This window comes from Hemitrygon akajei, chromosome 3, assembly GCF_048418815.1.
Source record: "Hemitrygon akajei chromosome 3, sHemAka1.3, whole genome shotgun sequence".
Classification (NCBI taxonomy): Eukaryota; Metazoa; Chordata; class Chondrichthyes; order Myliobatiformes; family Dasyatidae; genus Hemitrygon; species Hemitrygon akajei.
Genome location: NC_133126.1, coordinates 105532889 through 105550568, shown reverse-complemented (window position 1 = coordinate 105550568; position 17680 = coordinate 105532889). Strand labels below are relative to the sequence as shown.

The window sequence follows — 17680 nt, the reverse complement described above, 5'->3', positions numbered from 1 at the left end:
TCCCTCTCCGTACACATCACCCCCACCCCAGTACACATCACCAGCATAAATTCTACTTGCAAAATCCTTCTCACTTCCAGAAAATCGTCCTCTATACTGACACGGAGCAATGCTTAGCCACAAAGACATAGAATTGTACAACACTCCCTAAAGCTCAACCTGTCCATGCTGGCCAAGGTGCCTTCCTGAGCTGGTCCCATTTCTTTAATCTGAACCATCTCTCTCTGAACTGTTTCTGCTTATGTACTTATGTACTTACATACTTAACCCATCACCCCTAGTGGGGACTTTGGCCATCTACAGTAGCTTGCTGGTGTCCTCTGTCCTGGGCCAGTCTTTCAATGTGTCCCTGGGTCCAGCCCATCTTCAAAAATCATTCCATTCCTAGGGATGAGGTATTTGGAGCTTCTGTAGATGTTTCCATAGCTCTGTGTTTTATACAGGATGGGGTTGCTATTCCTATACTTTACCCTCCTCCTTTCACTTCTAGCCTTAGGACTGTCCATAGTGGAGATTTTCTGTTTGTGTACCAGTCCAAATGTCTTAAATGTTCTTTCGGTAGGTCATGCTATTTGCCCATCACCCTCTGTGCAGAAAATTTGCCTCTTGGAGGATTCCTTCTAAGTCTCCCCTATAATCTCTCATATCAAATCTATCCCCTCTAGTTTTATGCACCCTTATCATAGGAAAGGCCTCTGACCTTGTCTATGCCTGTCATGATTTTATAAAACTATCTAAGTCCACCACTTAACAGTCCCAGCCTATCCAGTCTCATTGTAACTCAAACCTCCAGTCTAGTTACATCCTTTTGCATCCTCTCTGGTTTAGAGTCATAGAATAGAGCCATTCAGCCCACCATGTACTAGTTGTTACAAACCTCGTAACTGGGTCACTTACCAGCAAAGATAGAGAGGTCCGCTGAAGTCTGATGGTACTATTTTTAAACGTTTTTATTTATAAAGGGGCACAAAAGTAAGGTTAATACAAACATTCAGATAATATATGTCGTCAATACTCAATCTAAAGCGCGGGTATAGTAATAATCAACAATCAGAAGGAGCTCTATCATGTGTCTAGGGGTAAAACTATTGTCCGATGGAAATATAAAAGTCTTGCCAGTTCATGAAGGCTTTTAGCCGTTTTGGGGACCGCTGGGTGTTCACGGGTTGGAGAGAGAAAATAAACTTGCCAGCCTTTTGGACTCAAATCGTTGAATCGGGAACGTGAGTTCCCCGCTGTCAGTTCGAAATCCTTTTCGGGGTTATCAGCCACTCGTTTCCCAAGCTAGGGGAACCGAATCACACGTGGCTCCCGAACAGCTTCCTGTCCTTACGGGAGCGATGAGCGATGGTGTCTCCGTCTGGTGCGTCGCTGGGGTACTGCCTCCTGCAGTCTCCTTTTTATCATGACTGGCAGATTTGTAAATGTCAATCAAGGTAGGGTGATACAATCCCCACCCCACATTGCCCGAGGGTGTCCATGTCCCTGTTAGTTGGCACGTACTATAGAGTTGCAATTCACACAGGTGCCTCTAAGAACAATGGTCAAATCCGTTGCATTGTCTCTCATTTCCTGGGTCCAAGACCCGAATTAATAGCGATCTTGCGATTCTCCAGAAGGAGGGGGCTGGTCCCACACCCTTCGGCCCCTCAGAGCTGTGGTACATTCATAACATAGTCTAGACGAATTCCATTTACTTGTACTTGGTCTGTAGTGTCCTACGCATCGCTCTGATTCCATCACCCACCTGCTGCACTCAGAATTCCAGACACCCTCTGGAGAAAAAGGTTCTCCACATTTTACCCCCCCCCCCCCCCCCCCCACATTATTGACAGTTGAAATGATTTTCGATCAGTCTGGTCCCTGAGATGCAGTCTGGGTGTTCACTAGCAGGTAGCTGTCCCACATATAAGGAACCTGGGACCAGTTGGCTCAAAACCCATCAACCCCATGATTGTTTCAAAATCTGAATTCAGTTCAAGGCATTTGATGCAAATGAGTAGAATTACTACAAGTGAGACTGAAGCTGTGGCATTTTCCTCACTCTCAGTGATTGAACCAGTGCCCCTGAGTGAAGGCAGTCTGTGGTCTTGCCCCTCCTGGATGGTCAGTGAAACACTGAATATGGTAGTGAGGTACAGAGTTTGTGATTGAGGCTTCACAAGCTGGCACTGAATCAAGGGACTGATCAGTGAGTGAACATGGTGTGCTTGTTGCTTTAAGTTCAAAGTCAGGCACATTTTGAAATAGGTGGTAAAGTACATGGCTTATGGCAAAATTTTCTTATCACTTTTTCCAGATGTTGGGAAATGGAGGTGTGCCAGTTGCTGGTCCATCCTGCACTCAGTCCTGCCAGTGACCAGTTGAACACATCACTACCTAACGTTCAAGAGATGTAACAAATTCTCATGTCTCCACCAGTCCTCAGGGACAAGACCCATCTAGATTCATGTTTTCCCCCCAATAGCATATCTCCCTCACTGAACTAACCAAGCCCAGCCCCTGGAACCCTGTCCCTTGACAATTGTGCATTAGAAATACAGATTCTTGTTAGTCACAGATGACAAGTCGTGTTCAACAAGGCCAGCATAAAGGGAGTGTTTTCTGTTAACCCTGATCCAACCACATTCATCTCTTACAAGCACCCTAAGAATGAACAAGCAGAACTATCCCTACAAATAATTTGACCACTCTGAGTGTGTGTGTATGTGTGAGAGAGAGAGAGAGGTGGAGTAACAGAGTCATAGTTGTAAAGCTCAGAAACTAGGCCCTTTGAGCCACAACATCCTTGCAGGCATTTTTCTGTCTACCCTAACCTTATTTGACTATATTAGGACCCTATCTTTCAATGCCTTGCCTGTTGTAAATGTCTGCTGAACACAGTGATTGTGTCTGATTTCCATCCCCCACACCTCCTCTGGCAATGTGTTAACGATATCAACCACTAATGAGTCCCAGAAAGGCAAAGAATTTCTCAAAAAGTGAAACTATTTACTCATTGCATTCCCAGCCCCCTTCCAGCTTCATTCCATTCCTGCTTTAATGTTTTTTTCCCTTTGAGCCAGTACAGATCTGAACAATGGGCACCAAAGTGTTAACCAGCGCGATGTAGTGGTGTGGTATGCATTTGATTGTAAGGTATGTAGGTCAGAGGAATGTTGGTTTGTCCCATGACTTTCATCAACAGCTCAACTTCCCCTGCCCTCCCCCTCCCTCTGCTTCAAGCGCATTCTTTGTTCAGTGCAGAACTTTACAGCAGGAAGTTAGGAGCCTACCAAGGTCATTAAGTCATTCCCTTGGGAGCAGGGGAGGAAGGTGGAGCTGAGTGTGGAATGCTGCTTTCTACTGACATTAATACAGTGAATTTTTACTGGAAGTGTTTGGTTAAACAAGAGCAGAGACAGGATTTCTGATGCTTTTCCATAATTATTTGTACTTTGTGTGAAAAGTGCTCTATAAATAAAATTATTATTAATATTAAAGTTGCCAAACTTTATGTATGAAGCTGTGCCTTCACTCTCTTGAATTGCTTTGTGTGTTGCCAGCCTCACATGGTAATTATGGCTGGAGAAGTCAATGTTATTTCCTATTTATTGCTCAGAGGAATGCAATCTGGGCAGCCCAAGGTCCTTGATTTGTTTTTTTTCTCTTTGGCTTCCCTCTGAACAGCATCCAGCAAAGGGTGATTTTATAGCAGGACAACAGTTGAAGCACTGATTCAGACAAAGGCTCATTCTTAAGAGCCATTGTCTCAATGACATGGCATCAGGAGCATTGGAGAGGGAGACAGCACGATGGCGTAGTGGTTAGCACAACACTTTATAGTACAGATGACCTGTGTTCAACTCCCACCGCTGCCTGGGAAGAGTTTATATGTTCTCCCCATGACCATATAGGTTTCCTCCAGGTACTCCAGTTTCCTCCCACAGCCCAAAGATGTACCAGCTAGTAGGTTAATTGGTCATTGTAAATTGTCCTGTGATTAGGCTGGGGTTAAATCAGGGGTTTGCTGGGAGGCATGGCTCAAAAGCCAGAAGGGCCTATTCTGCTCTGTATCTCAATAAATAAATATTCCTTTTTGTAATCTCACAACTATAGAACAACAACCTTGCATTAGTCTACCAATTTGAATGTTGGAGACAATCCCAAGGTATTCATTCCACAGAACAGCAGCGAGCCAAATAGAGATTTTGAGAATGTCAGTTAGATTCTATGAAAGAGAAGCAGTTAACATTTCAGGTATGAAAAAGTCTGCCAGTTCTCATGAAAGGTCTTCAACTGAGATCTTAACTGTTTCACTTTCCACAAGTATTTCCAGCTTTTTCTGTTATTATTTCAGATTTCCAGTTATGTACAGGTGTTTAGCAGGGGTCGGTGTTGGGAGCACTTCTTTCTCTGCTGTATATCAATGACTTAGATGATGAAATAGATGGCTTTGTTGCCAAGTTTGCAGATGATACGAAGATTGGTGGAGAGGCAGGTAGTGTTGAGGAAACAGGTAGGATGCAGAAGGACTTACAGATTAGGAGAATGGGCAAGGAAGTGGCAACTGAAATACAATGTTGGAAAATGGTAGAAGAAATAAATGTGTGGACTATTTTCTAAATGGGGAGAAAATCCAAAAATATGAGATGCAAAGGGACTTGGGAGCCCTTGTGCAGAACACCCGAAAGGTTAACTTGTAGATCAAGTTGAAGGTGAGGAAGGCAAATGCCATGTTAACATTCATTTAAAAAGGTCCAGAATGCAAGTGCAAGCATGTGATGCTGAGGCTTTATAAGGCACTTATAAGTATTGTGAATAGTTTTGGACCCTTCATCTTAGAAGACATGTGCTGGCATTAGAGAGGGTCCAGAGGAGGTTCACAATGATGATTCTAGGAATGAAAGGGTTATCCTATGAGGAACATTTGATGGCTGTGGGTCTGTACTCATTGGAATTCAGAAAGGTGAGGTGAGATGTCATTGAAACCTTTTGAATGTTGAAAGGCCTAGACAAAGTAGATGTGGAAAGAATGTTTCCCATGGTGGGAGAGTCTAGAATAAGAGGACACAGCCTCAGGATAGAGGGTCACCCTTTCCAAACAGACATGCAGAGAAATTTCTTTAGCCAGTGGGTGGTGAATTTGTTGCCACATGCGTTGTGGAGGCTGGCCATTGAATGTATTTAAGGCAGAGATTGATAGGTTCTGGATTGGACATGGCATCAAAGGTTACAGGGAGAACACCAGTAACTGGGGTTAAGGAGGAGGAAAAAAAGATCAGCCATGATAGAATGGTGCAGCAGACTCGATGGGCCAGATAGCTTAATTCTGCTCCTATGTCTTATGGTACAGGACTAAAATGCAATGGTGGATTTTCTGTGACTGTACGTGAACACAAGAATGTTGATAAACTGCAGGTGCAAATTAAATGTGTGTGGTTTCCAATGTTGCAGTAACAGATAATTAATTAAAATGTGGGCGGTAATGGGTTCTAAAATTTCCTGGATATAATGTGATCAGGAAAGATGGGAGAGAAGAGAGAAAGGGAATGTGGCAGTGCTGGTTAAGGAGAGAATGTTTGCTCAGAATTACAATGAAGGTGTGAAGATCAGGGAAGATCAAATGTGAGTGATCTGGCAAAAGAGCCAGAAGAGTGGGTGAGAAAATTGTCTCCTTGGTTGGATTTTGTTGGAGTGGTGAAAACAGATTTTGTTGTAGAGTTAAATGGAGCTGGATAGGAAGGATAGTTCAGAGATGTGGAGAATGTGGTGAGAGATTGGGAGTGTGGGACAAGATGGATTGCTCTAGCATGGAGTGGGTATAGATTAAAATTTCAGCTCATCTGTGACTCTGAGAAAGACACAGCCTAATGCTTGTCCACAGCACTGCCTGGTGGCCAGAGGAGGAAGTACAGTAGTGGTGAGAGTGGGATGAGCATTCCTCAGCATTGAACCATGGTACCGGCAGCTTTCTGCTCCTTGTCCTGAGATACAGTGAACTATGCCTAACAACTGCTGAGTACTATCCACCACCCTAAGCATTCACTCTATTCACCACCATGGCTGCTGCATTACAGTTACTCACCCTGTCTATTCCAAGAGCACCTCTTCTGTTCTGAGGCATGCTTTTTACATAGAGTGGTAGATGCCTGAAACAGGATACCAGGGCAGGTGTTGCAAGCAGGTTCAACAGCAACATGAACAGATGGGGGAAGGAGGATATCAGCCACACGCAGGCAGAAGAGCAGTTTAAATTGGCATCTCAGGCCAAGGGGCCTGGTCCTGGGGCATTCTCGGTATTTTTTTGCCACTGAGTCTCAATGCAGGAGCAGATAACAATCCCCTCCCACCTTTATCTCAAGACTTGGAATGGTCTATGAATTCAGCCTTCAACCACCATCTCATAGACAGTTGTCGTGGTCTCTAGATCACACGCTGTTGTGTGTTTCATTAGCAGGAGGAATGAAAGAACAAATTTCTCAGCAGAACAAAGTGCTCTTGCTTACCAAAAGTATTAAACAATTCAAATTAAATTAACTAGAGAAGAAGGAACACTTCGTAAAGTGGCGCAATTAGTAGGGCTGCCTCCTTGTAGCTCAGCGACTCAGGTTCAATCTGACCTGCATCATGTGGAGTTTGCACACTCTCCATGTGAGTACAGGTGATCCTCAAAATGTTCCATTTTCCTCCCACATGGCAAAAGCACACAGGTTGATGAGTTAAATGCCGCTATGAATTGCTACTGGGGGATGGGGGTTTATAGGAATACAGGGAGAATTGACTGGATTGTGGAGGATGATGAGAGTTGACTTGGCTGAAGGCTTTAGGCTGTGTGACTCTGAGATCTAGTTTGGATGTGTTTATATTCCCCCTTTGAATTACGGTAACTATTTCCATCCTTGTCAGTAATTAGATTGGTGTGCTGCCTTTGCTGTTGGTGAAAGATAACTTTGCTGGATTCTGTATGCTTTGCAGATAGGGAACAGCAGCAAGAGAAGGAGCAGCTTCAGAGGGAGTTAAGCCTCTCATGCAGCAGGTATGAAGATCAGCAGAGGCGGGTGCAGCTTCTTGACCATGCACTCAACAGCACACAGTCCAAAGTAGTGCGGCTTGAGGATGAGGTATGTTCAATTCCACTCCGATTCCTTAACTCAAGGCTGCCACAGAGTTGTCAGGGTTCTGAAGCCAAGCATTTCTCTCTCTCTCAGTTGCGGAAAAAGCGAGCCTACGTGCAGAGAGTGGAGAAATTGCAGCATGCTCTGAGCCAGCTGCAGGCTGCGTGTGAGAAACGGGAGCAGTTAGAGCTGCGACTGAGGAAACGACTGGAGCAGGAACTGAAGAGTCTGCGGACACAGCAGGTAAGTCAACAACCTGCCAGCTGTCTCAAAATACTTGCCAAGGGCAATCCCCTTTTGTTAGAAAGGCTAATGTTGTTCAAAGCAAGCCTAAAACCAATGGAGTCTGGGTAGTAATGTGTTCAGGTCTACCCCGATATGTATCTCATTGAATAACAGATGTTATGGCATTTTCCTGAATCCAATGGGTTGTGCAGAGATCAACTGTAATAAAGGACGTTTGACCCAAGATTACCTGGAAGGACCTGGGCATAAAAGGCTTGAATGGAAGCCCCACAAGGAATCTTCAAAGAAAACCAAATGTAACATTTGATTTTGTCACATGGACACCAAAGGGAAAGAACTTGCATTTACGTACTGCTCCGTGTCGTTAGGACGGCTCAGATTGCTTCACTGCAGCGTACTGAAAGTCTGTTCACTGCGGCAATGTGGGAAATGGAAGCACCAGTTGTGCAGTGTGTACGGAGACCACCAGGTCTGACAGGTTAAATGACCCAGATAGGATAAATAAGGCTGGAGACATAACCAAAGTCTCCAAGGTTATGCAAATTTCCAATGGAGGGAGCATTAAGAGAATATTTCTCCCTTGTGACTTGACACCTTTCCAGTCAGCAGTCAGCATTTAACAAAGGTGACAAGGAATGTCCTGCAAAGTGCTAACACTGGGCTCTCCCCACATTGCTTGTTTATCTGTGTGACATGCTAACACTGGGTTCTCTCCACAGCGCCAAGCAACAGCTCAGGGCCCCGGAGCTTCAGAGTACAGTGTGCCAGCATTGATGGAGCTGCTGCGTGAGAAGGAAGAGAGGATTCTAGCTCTGGAAGCTGACATGACCAAATGGGAACAGAAGTATCTGGAGGAGAGCACCATGCGGCAGTTTGCAATGGATGCTGCTGCTACAGCAGCCACCCAGAGGTGTGTCCCTGCATGTCCAGGTGTTTCTATTCCACACTCTAGGTCAGATACATTAAAGGATGTACTGGACATACCCTTCCTCCTTAGTACTCACCACTCCTACTCTTGCATCCTGTTCTTTGATTTTTCTCTCCACTTTCTTTCACTGTCTTTCCCATCTATTCACTGAACCCTATCACCATAAGACCATAAGATATAGGAGCATAATTAGGCCATTTGGCCCATCAAATCTGCTCTGCCATTTCATCATGGCAGATCCAATTCTCCTCTCAGCCCCAATCTCCTGCCTTCCCCCATTTCCCTTCATGCCCTGACTAATGAAGAATCTATCCTTCACAGCCACCTGTGGCAACGAATTCCACAGATTCACCAATATCTGGCTTAAGAAATTCCTCCTCATCTCCATTCTAAAATGACACTCTTCTATTTAATAGGCTGTGTCCTCTGATCTTAAACTCTCCCACCAGAGGAAACATCCTCTCCACACCCACTCTATCAAGGTCTTTCACCATTCGATAGGTTTCAATGAGGTCACCCCTCAGTTTTCTGAATTTGAGTGAATACAGGCCTAGAGTCATCAAACGCTCTTCCTATGACAAGCCATTCAATCCTGGAAACATTTTGTGAACCTCCTTTGAATCCTCTCCAGTGTCAGCACATATTCTATCTCACATTCCCAACAATTCCCTCCAACTCTGACCACCCATCTCCACATGTGCATCAAATTCTGGCAGCTAGCTAACCTATCTACTGGTTTTGGGTGTGGAAGGAAACTGGAGCACCTGGAGCAAAGCAAACTGCAAACTCCACACAGACAGCACCAGCAGTTAGCAGTGGTGCCTGGAGAACTGAGGTAGTGACCCCACTAGTTGTGCACCATTCTAGTTCATGGTCGTTGTGGAGCCTCCCACCTGTCATAATTTGTGTACTTGCTAGCCAGCTGGTGGTGTAATGGCATCAGCCCTGGACTTGGAGGCATATGGTCCTGAGTTCAAACCCAGCTGGGTCTCAACCTGGCCAACAGCAGTATCTCTGCAGAAGAAAGACCTGGCAGTCTGCTTCCGTATCTTGCTATGAAAACACTATGGACCCTTTGGTCCATGAGGCCACGAAGATTCGGCTTGATCAAACGATAGCCAGCTTCAGCTTCTCTCTTCAGGGGAACTGAATGATTTTCTTTATTTCCACAGAGACACCACTATCATCAATCATTCCCCTCACCATTCACCCAACAACAGCTTCAATGGGAGCTCTCTGGAGAAATGTGTTTACTACGAGAACGGCGAGGTTATTGTGACCAGTCATCGGCACCAAGAAATGGAGAACAGGTACTGATATATATAGCAGCAACAGGGAGAGTAGAGCTGAAACTTGGGACTGGGATTGGGCCTGGGGCTGGGACCGGGATTGTGTGTCCAATGGATTTGGGCTTTGTAATAGAACCTGGACTGGTGAAGCATGTTGCAATAGGAAGAGGTTAGATGTGAGGCAGTATTCAGGGTGGTGGTGACATAAACAGTGCTCCTAGGTACGGTTTGGCCATAATACTGTGAGGATAATTGTGGTCCTATACCAGGCAATCAGACATCTCCCCTGGCTCCCTGCTACTGTTTACATGCAGGAATTGACCAGCGAGGGAATCTGCTGGTGCCGTGGTTCTGGGAAACATCTGGAGCCACAGCTACCTCAGGATAGTGTAACCCAATTGAACTGTCAGCAGCAACCATTCTGTGCACTGGTCCTGATCTGCCTGTCTCAGCCAAGTCTGATTGTCCCAAAGCCAGTGACCATTGCTGTCTGAGGTCCCTCTCTTGCTATCTGACCCACCCCCATAGCCTGACCTCCTATGTTACTTTGCTGAATCTGTAAATTACTCTGGGTTACCAGCTTCGAGAAGGTGTGGGAGGGATTTTGTTTTGAGTAACTGGTCATGAATTGATAACAGGAATAGGCAGCCATCAGTGAAGGTGGCTGTGTTAGTGCAGACCTCTGGTTTGGTCAAGAGAGCTGTGAGTAATGACCTCTCCTTGCACTCAGGATTAAAGCCCTGCATGCACAGATCCTGGAGAAGGATGCCATCATCAAGGTCCTCCAACAACGCTCCAGAAAAGACCAGATGAAGCCTGAGCAGCTGGCACTGCGACCAGCTCGGTCAGTGCCCTCCATTGCCCTGTCCACGGGTACATCCCTGACCAGTGACAGGGATGACAAGGCGATCCATAGCAGCTCAGGTAAATTACCTCCAGGTAACTTTGGTTACTTCACTTGAGGCATTTTGTTACGGATCAGTGGCAGGTTGTGCGTCTGAACCAGATACTGGAGCTCAGAGTTCTGATCAGGACAGTTCTGCATTGTTCTTTTAGTCAGCTTCACTCAACTGATCTGTTTGGCAAGTCAGTCACTGCCTTAAGTTTGTCTTCTCTGAAGACTGACCAAGTTCTCAGTCACTGACAACACTTTAGGAAGGATAACAGAGAGTTTGCACTGAGTGGACTGGATATCTTACACTAGTTCCATTTATCACCAGGATCTGGACATTGACCAGCCCATTGGTTTGAAAGGTACTGGAAATTTGGCAAATGAATGATGTGCAACCTAAAGGCTTAATGCCTCTGCAGACCTGCCACTCTGACTGATGTTCACTGTCTCTCAAACAACTCAGCTTCAGAGCACTTTACAAATCTGACCAATTGGGTCATAAGCTCATACTTCAGATTTCAAATAGTGACCAACCATTTAATTCCAACCCCATTCCCATTCCAACATGTTGGTTCACGGTCTGCTGTCCTGCAACAAAGAAGCCACTCTCAGGTTGGAGGACCAAAATCTCATGTTCCATCTGGGTAGCCTCCAGCCTGATGACATGAACATTAGTTTCTCTAACTTCAGTAAGTTTTCACACCCCCCTTCCCTTTTTCCCCATTCACCACTCTGGCTCCCATCTTACCTGTTCTCCTCACCTGCACATCACCCAGTGCTTCTCCCCTTTCCCTCATGGTCCACTCTCCTCTCCTATCAGTTTCCAATCATTGGTTCTTAGCCTTTTCCACATCACCTGTTACTTCATTCCCCTCCTCCACACACCTGGCTTCCCCTATCACATTTTGGCTTGTACTCCTTCACCCCCCCCCCCCCCCACTACATTCTAGTTACATCTCCCTTCCTTTCATTTCTATAGATGCTGCTTGGTCTGCCTCGTCCCTCCAACATTTTGTGTGACCTGTAAACACCACAGGAACACAAAGCATAAGCCTTGGTTTTTGCAAATGCTGAAGTAAAGGACTCAACATTTAGCAGACCATTCCATCTTTCAGGTGCTGTGAACAAAGGCTGCGTCGAGGATCAGAGTGTGGCTTCAGACTCTCGTCCTGCAATGTCACACACTAAACACGGGAGCAGAGATGGCAGCACACAGACTGAGAAAATGGGCGAAGCAATACAGTCAGCCCTGGGAGGCTCGCAGGACAATGAGAGCTCAGGCAGCTCACGGGCTAACAAACCTATGTCCAGTTCAGTAGGTGAGTGTCTCTGTGGTTTTCATCGAACAGGGAGAGGAGAGAAGGGAAGGCTAGTATTTCAGTGATATGAGGAATCTGGCAGGTGACTCATTGTTTCTGTAGAATCTCTTTAAACTGGAGAGTGCCGATTGCCGTTTCCCACTCTTCACATTATCCCGAGTAATTCCAGCAGGTGATCCAGAAAACTGGGATGGTGAAGGGAAGGGAATTCATAAAACTAAAAAATTAATTTTTAAAAGGCACTGACATGTATTGATCTTGTGCATTTGATATCCATAGATCTGCTGGAGACACCAAACCAGGTGAGACTCAGTACTGTTAAAAGCCGAGATTCATCAGACAATGAGATGGTGGAAATCCTTATATGAGAGCGACATCTACCAGATGATGGCAGACTTCTGTGAAATATAAAGGCCTTCAGGTTTTGCAAACCTTTAACTCCTTACTGCCAATGTGGAACCAGGACAAAACCAAGGAAAATGGAATAATTCCTGCATAAAGTATGGAGTCAGAATATGATTTTTATGAAAAAAGGGAAATGTGGCCTTCATATCCATAAGCTGCTATAACAGTGCGTTCATTTGAAGGTTATACACACAAGAAGAGCTGAGCTAATCTTTGTGCCGTGTGTGAAGCTTTCCTGAGTGGCAGGAGACACTCGCAAATTAACCCAAATGATCTAAAGTGCTGTGAAATTCTGTTCTGGGATGGACACATTGGTGTTATAGAAGTCAGTATTTTTACACAACTGCCAAGCGTAAAAGCTTCACAGCAGCATTAATAAATATAATTACAAATATCTAGCACTAGACTGTATAATATATACTGTACATAATGCTCTAAATTATTCTTTTATTTTAACGAGTTCAGTTTCAGCTTTAAACTTTGTGCAATTTAACTAAATCTTTGCTATGACTAAAAATGTCTCTTGAACTTCCCTTTTCATTTCTACCAGCAAAGGACATGATTTCTGTGTTGTCATCCTCCACGTTTATGTCTCATTTCTCGCCTTCAGTACCTCCTGTGCATTTTTTGATCAATATGTATACAGCTTTCCTCGTGACTGACTACTTCTTCCAGCCAAACCTTGAATTGGACCTGACTTGGAGAAAACCCTTCACATTAGCTTCACTACCCCTGGCATGGGCACAGGAAGATTCCACAACACATTGAAAGGATGCTCAGGTGACAATTGAGGCTTTGTGTGTGCAGAGGGAGACGTTATCAGCAGTTCCGCAACATTATCTACACCTTCCTGAATGAAACAAAGCATTTTTAAAAAGGACTGAAGTGCTTGTGGTCCACTAGTGCAGGACAAAGCATCTGCCTGAATCTGCAGATTCTGCCTGAGAGTGTTCTTCCCCAAGCAAAATACCCCATAACGGAAGATCAGCACCTCTGATTGCACAGTGAGAAATGAACCATTTTATGCCTCTGCATGTTTGGCCTCCTGGTTTAGGAAGTCCAGTGGGAGGGGGAAGGGTGGTTCCACTGTTCCCTGGCCATTTCCCCATTGCCCAGTCCCAGCCCAGATTTGGAATAGGGATTTTGCCTGCATCAGTGAGAATCTGTATGGTTATTGCATCTGTCCATCCCCCCGAACAGCTGCTGATCCATTCCTGCTCAGCAGGAGCAGGACTGACATGTAGCTGTATTCTGCAGTCACATTTTCACAGTGGATCTGGTTCCCTGAGCATCGCCACTCAAGGGGTGCTGAGCTTAGGGCGCAGAGCAGACTGGCAGCTGGTTTCTGCCACAATGACACATTTCCAAGTAACATAGAAAATAGGTGCAGGAGTAGGCCATTCTTCCCTTCGAGCCTGCACCACCATTCAGTATGATCATGGCTGATCATCCCACTCAAAACCCTGTACCTGCTTTCTCTCCATACCCCCGAGCCCTTTAGCCACAAGGGCCATATCTAACTTCCTCTTAAATAGAGCCAATGAACCGGCTTCAACTGTTTCCTGTGGCAGAGAATTCCACAGATTCACCACTCTCGGTGTGAAGAAGTTTTTTCTCATCTCGGTCCTAAAAGGCTTCCCCCTTTATCCTTAAACTGTGACCCCTCGTTCTGGACTTCCCCAATATCAGAAACAATATTCCTGCATCTAGCCTGTCCAATCCCTTTAGAATTTCATACGTTTCAATAAGATCCCCCCTCAATCTTCTAAATTCCAGTGAGTATAAGCCTAGTTGATCCAGTCTTTCTTCATATGAAAGTCCTGCCATCCCAGGAATCAATCTGGTGAACCTTCTCTGTACTCCCTCTATGACAAGAATGTCTTTCCTCAGATTAGGGGACCAAAACTGTGCACAATATTCTAGGTGCGGTCTCACCAAGGCCTTGTACAACTGCAGTAGAACCTCCCTGCTTCTGTACTCAAATCCTTTTGCTATGAATGCCAACATACCATTTGCCTTTTTCACGGCCTGCTGTACCTGCATGTCCACCTTCAATGACTGCTGTAAAATGACACCCAGGTCTCGTTGCATCTCCCATCTCCCCTTTTCCTAATTGGCCACCGTTCAGATAATAATCCCCTTTTCCTATTCTTGCAACCAAAGTGGATAACCTGACATTTATCCACATTAAATTGCATCTGCCATGAATTTGCCCACTCACCTAACCTATCCAAGTCACCCTGCATCCTCTTAGCATCCTCCTCACAGCTAACACCGCCGCCCAGCTTCGTGTCATCCGCAAACTTGGAGATGCTGCATTTAATTCCCTCGCAGTGAAGACGGACAGGGTTGCATCCAAGTTTCAAACCTACAGCTGTCCCTTCATTCACTTTTGAGTCTAAGCATGGACCAACAACACTCCACTGAGGTATCCTGGGTACAGATACAGGTTGGGAATGGCCCTGTGATGTCATTGCATTGGTGGCCCAAGTTATTAGGAAATCCACCCCTGAAAGATGCATGAGCTGGGATCCACCCATTCCACCCTGCCATGAGAGGAGGCACAGGAGAGTGAATTCTGTGAGCAGCCAAGAGAAGGACTTGTTAATCCTACATATGGACCTGTTCAGCTGGTTACAAGGTGATGTCTTCCATGTAATGTGCTTGCTGGCCTTCCCTCTATGACAGCATTCACACCTACTTTGTTTACAAAAATATCGTGAAGCAAAAAAAAAACCCAAAGAAAAATTAATGTATTTTGTATTTTGTATCTGACATGGTTGTATTTTAGTGCCACTGAACCTCATGCCAAAGATGATAAACTGCATTATTATTAAATAACTTATGTAAGTATTTAATGATGAAGTCAGGGTTGTATGGAAAGGCACCAAACCCTGGGATTGCTGCAGCATTCTGTATAGTATACAGTTATTTCAAATTAATGATGTGAATCTCAGACATCGGATTTTTATATTGGAATATCACCACACATTTCAGTAATAAAATCAAAAATTAATTTAAAAAATGTCACTTCAGCATTTTCTATTTTGAATCTTGTCTACCATTAGAAAGACTAAACTTTTGTAGACTGACATCACCAGCTCGTTCATCAGTCTCACAACTTCTGGAGATCAGTGAACTCTGACAGCAGAAGGAAAAAGATGTCGACTTGTTAACTCCGCAGCAGCTCCAAGATAAAATGCTCTCATTACTCCCACTCCTCTATAGATTTCCACATTTTACTATTTCATCTAATTCCTTGTCCCAAAAACAGGTAGATGATTTCCTATATTACCTTTGGTTCGTTCTTTGGCCAATCATATCAATGGCTGCTCCTTATCTGTCCTTGTGCTGATCAACATGCATTTTCCTAAATTACTCATTATTGAGCAACATTCAATCTCTTCTGGGGTATATTCTTTCAATAACTAGTACCTCAGCACATTCATAAGACGATAAGATATTGGAGCACAATTAGGCCATTTGGCTCATCAGTTCTGCTCCACTATTTAAACATGGCTGATTCATTTTTCCTCAGTCCCAATCTCCCCATATCCCTTCCTGCCCTGACCAATCAAGTTTCTATCACCTTATGCCTTAAATATATGTACAGGCTTGGCCTCTACAGCCACTTCAGTTTTAAGCAATGCCCGTCAACCCTTATCCCATCTTTGCAACCTCTATACAATGTTACAAGGAAGAGAAGAGTCTGAGCAAACCCTGATCCTCCCATTACCTGAACTGGACTCTAGTAGAGATGGGAGAAGTGTGTAGACTTTGAGTGTTTCCATGACTGGACAGTGTGATCTGCAGCATGAGCCCCACTAGTCAGGAGGTTGAAGGACATGGTACACAGGCTTAGTCATGGAGCAATACAGCAGGGATACAAGCTCTTTGCCCAACAAGTCCACAACAGCAAAATTGTACACAAAGCTACTCCCAAAACCTTGCTTTTGCCCTATAACCCTTCAGGCCCCTCCGCTTGTGTTCCTGTCCAAGTGCTTCTTAAATGATACCAATGTACCTGCCTCAGCCACTTCCTCTGGCAGCTCATTCCATTTACACATCGTACACTGCATGAAAAAGTTGCCTCTCGGGTCACCTTTAAATCTTACCCCTCTCACCCTAAATCTATGTGCCCAGTTTTGGACTCCACGATGCTGGGGAAAAGAACGTCCCTCCCATCACTCTTATGGCTCATAATTTGATAAACTTCTATAAAGTCACCTCTCACCTGGCCAACCTCTTCCTATAACACAGGGCCTTCAGTCCAGGCAACGTCCTCATGAGTCTTTAATGCACTCACTCCATTTTATCCACATCTTTCCTGTAACAGAGAAAACTACACAGTACTCTAAATGCAGCCTCACTTGTGAAAACATAATGTCCTAACTCCAATACACAATGCCCTGATTGAAACTCCACTTAGAATGGACTATGCACTTGATCCTAAATAACTTCATTTACAGTCCCTAGTGTTGTACCCTTCATAGTCCGTCCAACTCTGGTTTGACTTTCCAAAATATACCACCTCATACTTATCTGTATTGAAATCCATTAACCTTTGCTACAAATACGTCCATGATTTCAGATCACCTACAAACTTGCTGATCAAGCCTCGTGTATTCACATTCAATGTATGTATGTACCGTGTTTATTCAGATACAGCATGGGATAGGATCTTGGAGCCACACTGCCCAGCAATCCTCAATATAACCTTAGCCTAATTGCTGCACAATTTTACAATAGCTAATTAACTTACCATTACATCTTTGGACTGGGAGGAAAGCCCAGGCATTCCACAGAGAGGATTGTATGGACGCCTTACAGATGATATCAGAATTGAACTCCAAACTCCAATGCCTCAAGCTGTAATAGAGTGTGCTAAATGCTAAGTACTGTGGCAACCATTTAAATAACTAATAACAAGTGGTCCAAAACCAAATCCTGAAGCATACCACTAGTCACAGATCTCCATTGCAAGAAACAACCTTCAACCAACACCCCTTGTTTCCTAGCTTCTAGCCAATTTTGAATCCAGCAAACCAGCTCTCCTTGGATTCCATGAGACCTAACCTACCAGAAGAGCCTGCTATTTAGGACCTTTTCAAAGGCCTTGTGAAAATCCAAACAGATAACATCTACTGTCCTACTGTCATCTGCCCTTTTGGTTACATCTTCAGAGAATTGGTAACTAAGATTTGATAAACACTCACAAAATGCTGGAGGAACTCAGGCAGCATCCGAAGGGTCTTGGCCCAAAACATCGACTACTTTTTTTCTATAGGTGCTGCCTGGCCTGCTGAGTTCCTCCAGCATTTTGTGTGTGTTGCTTGGATTTCCAGCATCTATAGATTTTCTTGGTTTTGGTAAACATTACTTTACACACACAAAGCATTGTCAATTACTTCTAATTAGGCTCTTCCTATCCAAATGCTTGTAAAACCTGTCCATCAGAATTCCTTCCAGTACCTTCCCTACCACTGATGTCAAGCAGACTGGCT

At 44.6% G+C, this 17680-nt stretch overlaps 1 protein-coding gene across 2 annotated transcripts in view; it reads left to right on the top strand.

Moving 5' to 3' along the window:
- amotl2a (angiomotin like 2a) overlaps positions 1 to 15201 on the top strand; it is a 44053-nt gene extending 28852 nt beyond the window's left edge. For both annotated transcript variants that reach the window (XM_073040544.1, XM_073040545.1), the window contains exons 6-12: positions 6958 to 7103; positions 7191 to 7340; positions 8063 to 8253; positions 9444 to 9581; positions 10291 to 10484; positions 11568 to 11771; positions 12051 to 15201. In XM_073040544.1, coding sequence (XP_072896645.1) covers positions 6958 to 7103; positions 7191 to 7340; positions 8063 to 8253; positions 9444 to 9581; positions 10291 to 10484; positions 11568 to 11771; positions 12051 to 12139 — 1112 coding nt within the window. In that variant the 3' untranslated portion in view covers positions 12140 to 15201. The remainder of the gene's footprint in view (positions 1 to 6957; positions 7104 to 7190; positions 7341 to 8062; positions 8254 to 9443; positions 9582 to 10290; positions 10485 to 11567; positions 11772 to 12050) is intronic.
- The last annotated feature ends 2479 nt before the right edge of the window (positions 15202 to 17680 follow it).